This window comes from Phaethon aethereus, assembly GCF_964289735.1.
Source record: "Phaethon aethereus genome assembly, chromosome: 1".
NCBI classification, from domain to species: Eukaryota; Metazoa; Chordata; class Aves; order Phaethontiformes; family Phaethontidae; genus Phaethon; species Phaethon aethereus.
The window spans coordinates 53257105-53268330 of NC_138575.1; the positions used below are offsets into that span (position 1 = coordinate 53257105).

General features: G+C 37.8%; 1 protein-coding gene across 1 annotated transcript in view; it reads left to right on the forward strand.

Annotated features, from left to right (window-relative positions):
- The window catches only part of CFAP54 (cilia and flagella associated protein 54), a gene marked incomplete at both ends in the record, with an annotated part of 116936 nt that extends 113286 nt beyond the window's left edge, over positions 1-3650 (forward strand). Inside the window, 2 exons of the mRNA XM_082010865.1 lie at positions 1006-1083; positions 3531-3650. Of these exons, the coding sequence (XP_081866991.1) occupies positions 1006-1083; positions 3531-3650 (198 nt within the window). The remainder of the gene's footprint in view (positions 1-1005; positions 1084-3530) is intronic.
- Between the last annotated feature and the right edge of the window lie 7576 nt (positions 3651-11226).

Below are 11226 nucleotides of genomic sequence, written 5' to 3' on the forward strand. Positions count from 1 at the left end.
CAACCAAAAAATGCTTTTTAAAAATCAGTTACACATCTTCAATGTAAAATAGGCAGTGATGGTTTCTGAAATAAGAATCTTCTAATAACATTATTGAGAGGACTAAAACTGGCAGTGAATTTATTTTCATTCTCTCTACGCCACTTTCCTCTTTTCTTTTTATTAGCAAGGCTGAATATGGTCTGCAACCAAATAACTCCCCCCACATACACACACAAAAGAGGTAATTTCAGAATTTTCCATGTGGTCTGTTTGAGATAATGTCACTGGAATAGAATGTTGCCACAGCATAACTGCTGCTTGATAAATGCCAAGGCAAAATAGACGTTTATTCTCAAAGTGGAAGACATTTATCATGTGACAGGATTCTCTTTATGTCTATTATATGAAATGATTAATGATGTATAAGCTGTCATTTTGTCTGATGGATGCTGTGAAACAGTGACAATTGTGCACTGTGCCATTATTACGAGGCTGTATTTTGACCAGTTGGAGAACAAATGATGTTTTGGCCAATCACAGTGTTTTCAGGAGGGTAGACAGAGCTGTCCTTTAGTGGGTGTTTCTGATTACCTGAAGGGTTTTGCTCAAACTTTCATTAATATAGGTCAGTAATTGGAAAAACAATGTTTAGAATACTAATAAGATTAACATGCCATGCATTATACATGTATAAATATCATCTTGTCAGAGTGTTTGTTTAGAATGTCTTCAGTAAACACATAGCAAAAGTACACTCGCTCACTGGATTTAATACCTGAGCCAGGGGCAGTTTTGCCTCAGTAGAAACTGCAAGGTTTGGGCACTTGTGTTTGTACAGCAAACACAACTATTTGTGTTGCAGAAAATTTATATTCATCAGCTAAGGTTTATTTTGCTGTGAATTCAATTAGAGTAACCTAAAACTTGATTGTTCTGAAAATTTTTGTAAAACCAAACCATCTGTTGGCTTATCAGAGGAGACTGATAGTACAGCATTAGTTTTTTGTTGGTTTATACCATCAGGAAATGGCTAAAAGGTGTTTATCTGAAGTCAAAGAACTGCTGTCTGTTGTTCCAGCCCTGTCCTTGCCATTAACTGAGGTATGCTATTCTCAGTAATAGTAAAAATCTGTTTTCTAAAATAAAACAGTTGTTCAAACTGTAACATGTTTTATACCACTAAGTATCTTCCCATTTTTTTCTCATACATTTGCTGGGCTTTCTGTTTGGGTTTTATTTTTTCATCTTTACAAATAAAACACCAGTATGCATGATTACAAACTGTGAGTATCTTCACTGTTTATTAGACTCACCTTTTTATATATACAAAAATGTACTAAAAATGAATCTCACTCACAGTGGTTTCATCTGGTTTATCCACCATTCTCTGGTCATTTTTTACACAGACTGCAGTGAATTTTCATGATGCAATTGCCCAATGCAATTTCTTTCCATCCCAGTGTTTTTACAGTTATTCAGGCTTTCTTTCTATTTTCTTTATCTTTCTCTGCCTTGCCCATGACATGTCCTTGGAGGTAGCATGCTATTCTTTTGTCCATGCTGTTGTATTCAGCTTGTTACTCAGCTGTAGTCACTATCCCAGAGAAGACTGTGGGAACTGGCCCGTAGCGGGCAGCAGTCATGTGCAGTGTTCTCAGCCACCCCAGGGGGATCAGGAGAGGATGACAGCTGCCAGGGCTCAAGGAACTCCAAGGAAGAGCATATCAACCCTCCTACTAATGCTCAAATATCTTGCTTGTAATGGTTCACAATGGAATGATAATGGTTAAGGCATCCACTGTACTCTTCTTTTCCAGTCAGGTAGCTCCTCCTACCAGAAGATAATCCTGAGTTTTATCTGGCAACAGTTTGGCTCGTGGCCTATTACAGAAGAGAGACTCTGTAATGCTGTCCAGTGCATCCTGCAGCCTGGTACCTAGAAGTACATACTTCCCTTTTATACATATTGCACCATGCTTGCCACCCCTTGTTATCCACCATGAAGGTCTCTCCCAAATGACTCCCAGACCCTCATATCACTCAACCTGGTTTTATCAATGCATCAAAATACATAGACATTCATTCTGCAAAGTTATACTTCTCACAGTCCCACTGAAATATCTTCCATGTTAAAGAGGTTTGATAGATACCTACAGAAAGGTACAGCCAAGCTTCCTTAGAATCGCATGGACCTCCTGGACCTGCTTTAAATTCTCATGAATCCCTTCTCATTTTGCCTTGCTTCTTTCTTTGGGTGTACGATGAAAGTGAGGGATGAGATTGAGGTATTTAGTGGTGTCCTTTCAGTAAGAATATGATGTTAACTGCTCTGTTTATTCTGGCTAAATGCCACAACAAGATAAAATGTTTCAACAGGTGGAACAATGGGCTTTTCATCACAAAGTTTCCAATAGAGACTTCAGATTAAGATCCTATTAGATATGGAAGATTTGGTTGAGCAAGTGAAGCCTAATCCTTCAAGATGCTGAGTATCTTCCTTCTTCTCTGACGCCTGCAGAACTTGTAGAGTGTTCAGCACTTCATGATGTATAGCATATTTCTAAGTAGTATTTCCAAACTTTCAAATAAGTTGTATGGGTGCATTACCCAGTCTTCTTGGCTACAGGTTGAAAGCTCAGAGTGGGATGATGTATACCATAGGGTAGTACATTCCCTTTGTTTGCAAGCATGCAGGAGAAAGCAGCAGACACACTGCTTATATGTAGCTTACATAATTTTTCCCCACCAGCCATTTTTCTGTTGCTCGTCTTCTTGTGAATTAATTGGACAAAATCACCGCTAATTTGTGGTATTTGTTTTCTCATTCTCTGAGCTGTCACACTTTAACTCTGATCATGTCTCCAGCTTCTCTTCTTTGATTCTCTTTTTTCAGTCAGTTGTTTTGAAAGATATTTAATGAATAACAGTGTTCTGAGGGAGATAATAAAGCAGTTATTATCTGAAACAGTGTTTCATAGAACCGTAGAATCTTTGGGTTGGAAGGGACCTTTACTTGGGAGTTCCAATCTTAAAAGTAAATTTATAAATAAAATAATTGCATTAAAAATTAACCTCCCTAAATAGCCTGTTCCAAGCTTTTCTTCCTTGAGTTAGTTTTTCTTAATATCTAAATCAGCTGAATAGTTCTCTGTGTCCAATGGACATACAAACCAGTTTATCATTGTCCTCTGTTTCACCTTACAGTAAGGTCAATTCTTTCAACTCATCTTGGGAAAAGCTTTCCAAATTACTAATCATTCTTGCTGCTTTTGTCTGGTATCTTCATTTCATCTACAGATGATCAGGATAATCTTTGTGAGCAACATTGTTCACAGAAATTTCCTCCTCTTAATCCTGTTTTACTAGTTTCCTGCAAAAGTTGTCATTAACCACAAATTCATATTGAGGCAATGAGTATTTCTAACTTATTCATTGGGTTTAGGACAAAAATCTGGCTTTAATTTAATTTTATTTGTATATGTATACTTGTTGGTACCTATAAGCTTAATAAAGTTAGTTATTTGGTATTTTTTTCCCTATTTTTTCAGATCCCATTTGATGTTACTTTGCAGTCACTATCAAGTTTGGAAGATATGTTTGATCCTGCCAATGGATGTATAATAACTGAAGAAGGTCTTTTCAATTGGATCATTTCTCTGTTTCACTAAATTCCTATTTTGCAAAAACTTAATCAGTTGCTGACTGCTATAGATTTAGACTTAAGTTCTCGTGATAACCTCATTAATCACACCAGGATTTGGCTCCTAAAGTGTTTTATAATTTTAATGTTTAGCTTATTTCTGATTATTTAAAAATAAATAGTTTTTAAAATTAAAATACATTTTTAGGAATTAAATGTATTAAAAGTAGTTTCTTAATAAGAGGATTAAAAATTTATTTATTCAATCATCTATAATTAAGTTAGTTTGTTGGAGGTTTTCTAGCTTTTCAATAATGTCTTATTGTTTAGAAAAGCTGAACGGGCTTGTAGCCTTCTAGCATCTGCTCATAGATACTGCTTTTTCCCTGAACTGTTATTCTCATCAGCAATTTGTAATTGCTTTTGCAGTTATCAAAAGTTGGTTTTATTTTTGAGGTTGAGAATTTTTTTTGGCCTAAAATCATCACTGACTTTGTTCTTTTACACTCTATTTGGAAACTAGCATTTCAGAATTTCCTGTCTTCTGTTAAAATAAAACACATCACAGATTGTTGAGGGTAAAAATGATCGTTCAGCTGTCTCCTTAATTTCAAAGCATTTGTCTGAAAAAAAAGCCAGTTTAAAAAATAAAATGATACTATATAGAATGTTTTTGGACATCATTCTAAAATGCTAACACCACCTCTATTTATTTATGTTGTCAATGTTGTAAATATTATTTTAAAGCGCAGGAAAAACCCTAATGAGTCCTTACAACAGCCACCTGAGGAAATAACCTTGTCCAATGTTAGAGATGGGGAATTTGACAGGAAAAAGTGAGTTAGTTGAATAAGGCCTCACAGGAGAGTGCAGTGAAGATTCAGGACTGAGTTCATGCCCCTTTGGTTTTGCACACATCACAAAGCCAGGCACTTCTTCGCTAGTTACAATAATTTGTTTGCAACAAACAGCAAAAAAACCCAGGATGTTTGGGAAGGAGCCCTGTGAGACTTGTCTTATCACTTGCTGTGCTTCTCTGTAGGACTAATAGTTACCATTCCCGGGTTCAGTTTCTGTGAAATGTAAACAATTGGGATGAAACGCCAGCCTCTTTCACTTCAGTCAGGCTCTCCCTGGGCTGTAGCCCAGTGATAAAATGATAAAATATTTTGAGCTATTTGGAAACTGCAGATTTACCTTGGCTTGTGCTTTTCAGTGAAATGTTACCTGGCTGAGTGAAGTTTCTTGGTGGGGGGGAGGTAAAAGATTCAGCATAATGAGTATCTTAAATGTGTCCAGTAACAGGAAGAAATGGGGTGAGTTTTTCTGTTATTTTTCTTTATTCCTATAAAAGAAAGAAGACTGGATGTATTTGTGTTATGTGTAGCTTTTTAAAAGTTGTGCTATTTTTTATTTTGTGTAACTTTTTCTGGAATGCTGTACGTAGTAGAAAAATTAGAAGGATTATGATACAATAATAAAAAGAAAGTAAAAACTGAGTAATTGATAGGGAAGGTATTTTAAAACTGAATTAGAATGGTTATTTATCTCAACTGCCTAAGAGCCAGTTTGGAGGAGATATTCCTTAGCATTATTCTTTGAATTAAAAGTATTTATTGTTCTGCAGTTCTTCAAAAAGCAGGAAAGACAAAAATTGACATTACTCTTTTTTCTTTTACAAGGAACAAGTAGAAAATTGCAGCTTATGTTTTGGAAAAGCTTTCCTTGCACTTTGTAAAAAGTATAAAACCTTTCTTTTTCTTTTTGGGATCACCTTGAGAATTATCATAGAACTTCTGTGCAGCTTAATTAATATTTGTAAAACACTTGTAGCATCAGGTGAAGATGGAAGTAAAGTTCTATTACAGATGAGGTGTTTCGTCAGTACTGCCAGACTGGACCTTGTGATAATTCCTATATTTGAAAGAGAAATATTAAATAAAACGCTTTACACATGCATTTATAATATGTTACACTTTCTAAGATATTTTTGTTGAAACAAAAATATTATTCTACCATCTCCTTTAACACAGCACAGGAAAATAATAATATTGAAACCTTGACCCCACTGTATCCATAGCAGCAGATTTTACTCTCAGAAACACAGGATTAAGTATTCAAGGCAGGTTTCAAAAGACATCATTGGAGAAAACATTTTCTTTAGCACATAAGTAAATTCTTTAGTTAAAATCTGCTTGTAAGGAAGCAGATTTTAAGGAAGAAAGCTCACATCTAAATGTCTGCAGTAATTGCACAGAAGAAGGTATAAATCTAATTGCAAAGTAAATAGCTTTTTGTTTTATGTGTTATAGTAGTTTGGGTTGGTTTTCCTTACCATTGAATGCAGACTAAAACTTTCAATATGTGAGATTAGAATAAATTTGTGTCAGCACCATGCTCAATTAAATTTCTGTAGAATACTTGTCTGTGTCACTGTCTCCAAAATTAAAAAACGAAGAGAGGAAAGGCACCTTCTTTGATTTCACAGCTGAAGTTAAAGGAGTGCCCTCCTGCTATGTGGAGGACTGCTCCATGCAGAACTGCTGAAGGGCTGCTTACCACCTTGACAGCTTTGAACCACTGGCATTTTCACCAATTCTTTTCAAGTTTTAACTGAAATATTTCTCCATTCCACATCTGTAAAAGGAATGGATAGTGTTTTCCTGTCTGATAAGTTGTGGGATGGGGCAAGGGGGGAGAGAGAGAGAGAGCGCGTGCGCGTGCAAGCACTGCAGGGACAAATTGAAAGGGTTCTGAAATGAATGACATTTTATCTTCAGTGCATCCCCTGGGTGAGGGACAAGAAGGATCCTATAGAGAACTAAAGAACAGTAGAAAGAGTTTTGTTTTGGTTTGGTTTTTTTTTTTTTTACATTCCTGTGGTATTGTCTGTTCTGCAAACTGAATGAAGTAAGCGTACTGCAAACAAAAACAGCTTCTGGCCCTGTAATTAATAACTGCATTATCAAGAATGTGCTAGGGCTCAAACTGAAATTGAAGAGGGACCTTAACATTGACAGATCTGAATGGGTTTTAGAATACTTCATTTTTCAAATACTGTTTCAATATATTTTAAGTTATATTGCTGCCTTGACAGAGTTGTATATCCAAGGCATTTACAGGATTTGTCTCATGCCTACAAACACACAGCATCCTGAAATTATTTCTGGTTAAATTCATTTTATGATGTGGAAATTAGTCATTTCACACAGATTTATTCAATTGTATGTGACTGGTTTCTAAATTCTACTACAGCTCCAACTCACGCTCCTTTTTTGTTTGGCCTAAGCATTTATCCAGTTTTTGGATGACATCAGTCTAACAAAATAATCCTAGTAATTAGCCTCACTGGGCCTCAGTTTCTTTATCTGAAGATAATCCCCTCATCAGTGAGGGATTTGAAGTTTTCTGCATCAACATTTGGAAAATATTTTCAGATCCTTGGATGAAAAAGGCAGGGAATTCAAGTTGTTATTCAATTGAGACACCATGTAAAAGGGATAGTAATTTGTTTCCAAAGCAATTTTCAGAGAAATCCAAGAAGAAAGATTTTTAAAAAGAATAATGATGGAACTAGAATTAATTGTTGGAATTACGGGCTAATATGCTGAACTAATTAAGCCAGCAAAGGGTTCCATTTGTTTGCCAAAGATTTTCTTTGAGTTAAAGATACTAAGTACATCATCAAATGAGAGAAGTAAAAATGTGAAGCATAGGTTAATCTTTAAAATAGAGTGGGTGAAAGAGTCCAGAGGCAAGTGCTGAAGTCAGATATTTACCACTGCAATTTAATTTTCCACTTTGAAATGCCAGAGATAATTAGAGTTATTCTCATTTGTCTCCCATGTCAGCATGATTTAGGATTCTATTTAATGTGCAAAGAAAAAAAAAGTATGTGTTGCAGTAAATTACACCAAAAATCTCAGTGTCACTGTGCTGCTTTTGGCTGGGATAGAGTTAATTTTCTTCATAGTAGCTGGTATGGGGCTATGTTTTGGATTTGTGCTGAAAACAGTGTCGATAATGCAGGGATGTTTCCGTTACTGCTGAGCAGTGCTTACACAGGGTCAAGGCCTTTTCTGCTCCTCACACCACCCCACCAGCGAGTGGGCTGGAGGTGCACAAGGAGCTGGGAGGGGGCCTGAGCTGGGACAGCTGACCCCAGCTGGCCAAAGGGATATTCCATACCATACAATGTCATGCTCAGCATACAAAGCTGGGGGAAGAAGAAGGACAGAGAGATGTTCAGAGTGATGGCATCTGTCTTTCCAAGTAACAGTTGGGTGTGACGGAGCCCTGCTTCCCTGGAGATGGCTGAACACCTGCCTGCCCATGGGAAGTGGTGAATGGATTCCTTGTTTTACTTCGCTTGTGTGCGCGGCTTTCGTTTTGCCTATGAAACTGTCTTTATCTCAACCCATAAGTTTTCTCACTTTTGCCCTTCTGATTCTCTCCCCTGTTCCACCGGCGGGAGTGAGTGAGCGAGCGGCTGCGTGGGGCTTAGTTGCCGATTGGGGTTAAACCACGACAGTCACACAGTGGTAAACCAGAACGTGCTACATAAGAAATCATCACAGGTTGATGGATCTGGCTCCGTAGACTATGTGGGCTGTCCTCAGGACAGCTGCGTGGAAGGTGAAGCTCTGTAAAGAGTCAGAGCACTTTCAGGGCTGGTTTAGCTACTGGTAGACATCCAGTATTGAAAATAACATTTCAGCAGGCACCAAAAAATAACCACGTCCTAGGCAAAACTCCTTGCTTCTTGGCAGTCGTGCATTCTCCTCACCGAGGCCTGGAGGGGGTTGGCATAGGATCCTCTACTGTGGCTTTTGCAAATGTGAGAACTGCAAGTGCCCAATGGCTCTGGTGGTTGCTCTGCAACATGCAAGCAGAATGAGGTCTGTGCTTCATGTCACCTTGCTCCATTCCCCATGGATACTGGCATCATATAGCTAAAATATGGCATAGCTAGAGGAAAAAAATTGAGATTCTTTTTACCCTATAAAATTCGTATACATTTCATTATCATACAATATCTATGATATTAATTAGCTCTGTTACATTCTTACAAGTCCACTACCAAGTGGAATAATACCAACTATTTCAAAACTGTTTTAAAAAAACAATTATAACCATGAAGAAATCCAGGTTGTTTTTTTCCCCAGCTTCCTGACTGGTCTTATCCCCCAGGAACTCTGCTGCTCATCATTCAGAACTTAATGTCACTGCTGTTACATTGAAAACTTTGTTTATGGGCAAAGAGGAAACACAACTTGTATTTAAAACCAAAATTTTATTTTTAGTGTAATTGAAATCTTAGCCTAAACTAATAATCATTATTAATCCAGGCCTAATCATTATGGGAAAAGAAAGAATAATTCTATGCAGAAAAAGTTTAAGTAATAATAATAGTAATAATACCATTATTATATAAACTGTTACTAGTTTTACCCCTCTTCACCTGTGTAACGCTCACACTTCCACTGCTCCCCTGGGCCTGAAGATCAGTGGTTTCATGCTGGTGTGTGCGTGCAGAGCTGTTAGGGCAAGTCATCACATCTGGAGTCATGGGCCAGAAAGAATACGAGGTTGATATGTTCTTCTCCCTCACTCTAGGATCAGTTTGAAGTAATTTTTATGTGTTTAACACACTTTTACACCTTGCTATTTCTTCATGGGTTTGCTGTTCCATGTTACATTTGAATTCAATATATATGGTGTTTTACGTTTGTGAGGTACTTGGTTTTAGTTCTCTCCGTTACCTGTGAAAGCTGTTTTTGTCCAGCACTCCTGCGAGTCTTTAACTGACGGTGACTCGTTTGTAGCTATGGGATCTCCAGCACCAGGGGTGTGCCCCATCTCTGCTCATCGCACACCTGTATTCCTCTGCTGCATCCTGACCCTCCACTTCTCAAGGCCTCTGCTGTCCTGCCCAGACTGCATTTCTCTACAGTACATCATTATATATGTGTTGTGTTTTTTTCTCAGTGGTAGGAAATTGATTGGACCTTTTCATCTGTTTTAAAATCTGAATGTGCATGCAAGCAGAAAACTTGATGAAAGGAGTGCATCCTGCCCGTGGAAGATGGAGGTTCCTTATCTCCTGGTGGAGGGCTGTACGAAATCATTGGTCACATGCTGCATATTTGGCTGAGATTCCCAGAGGTGGGCAGATTCTCCTCATCTGGAAAGCTCCATGAAGAGGATTTTCCTTTCACCTGCAAGGCACAGTTTCACCCCAAACCAGATCTGTCTGTCTTAGGTGTGAGGGAACGTTCTCGGGGAGTTTCTTTTACAGCCTTGCACTATTGCTTGGAAAGCCCTGCCTTGCACAGGCGGCCTTCATCCCTTTCAGCGACAGTACCACTCTGCTTTAAGAATTGGGCTTCTTGCTGCAGTCCTTTCCACGAATATGATACACCAGGATGTCCCAGTGGTTTCTTATAAATACCACGAAGAAATACAGCACAGCCACTGGCATAAAAAATTGCTGACAAAGGTCCTAGCAGCAGGAAAAACTGATTTAATTGAGGGGGTGTCACAGAATGAAGCAAAAATTGCTGTTCATGTTTATTTTAAAAAAGGGAAAATGTCTAATTGCTCAACTTTGAGGCTTCAGGGTTTGGAAGGCAGGTACTCACCTACCTGTCTATAAACACAGTTACATTCCATAGTGAGGAGATATGTTATTGGAAAGGATATTTGTTACAGGAAAGAAAAAGCTTTTAATTCTATGTATTGAAGATACACAGAATAATGAGTTTTGAAGTGCCTTAGAAGTGAAACATGGTTGAGTTGAAAGCCAATTAGGACAATTAAGTGGAGTGAGGGTAGAAGACTTGTAGAAATGCTGTAGGCCTCGTAACACTCAGGTATCTGAGAAGACAGATGATAGGACTAATGATTCGTTAATGAGGATGAACAGATACAATAAAGACATGATCCTCACTGCTGTAGGGAAATAATAATGGCATTTTGTGTAACAGTGGCATGAGTTTCTTTCCTGATTCTGAGTTCACTTACACAGACTAGAGCTGAAATGAACTTGGGAAGTCAACACTCCATTGGCAAAGCAAAGTGAACAGGGCATTTCAGATCTACCGATTCTGAGGGACATACACAAGGTAAAGACTCATTTAAAAGCAGGTTGCTACAGAAACACTTAGTTTTGCTGCAGTTTTCCTGTCCAATATTCCTTCAAAGACAACCTTTTACTAAATAATCTTCTACTTAGATTTGGAAAGCAGAGACAGTGAAAATACATATTACTTTTGAAGAAGTGCTAGCTTTTATTTTACCAGATTAAAAAAAAAAATCCCTCCTTTTACAAAATTCAGCATGACTAGAATAACAGCTATATTCTAAGTCAGGATACCGAGGCAACGATTGTTACTTGATCAGTGACTGGAAGTAAACATGAAGTCTGTAATGGGGTACAAATAGGTATGCTGTGAACATAATTAAAAATGGACTTGAGTTGACAGGTTCAGGAAATTCTTCGTTTGGAATGTATTTATTATGATCTGTCACCGAGCTGTCTCAGTGAAGCATAAGGATCAGGCCGGCTGTGCTGGATGCGCTTTACTCAGTACCGAAATTTCGGT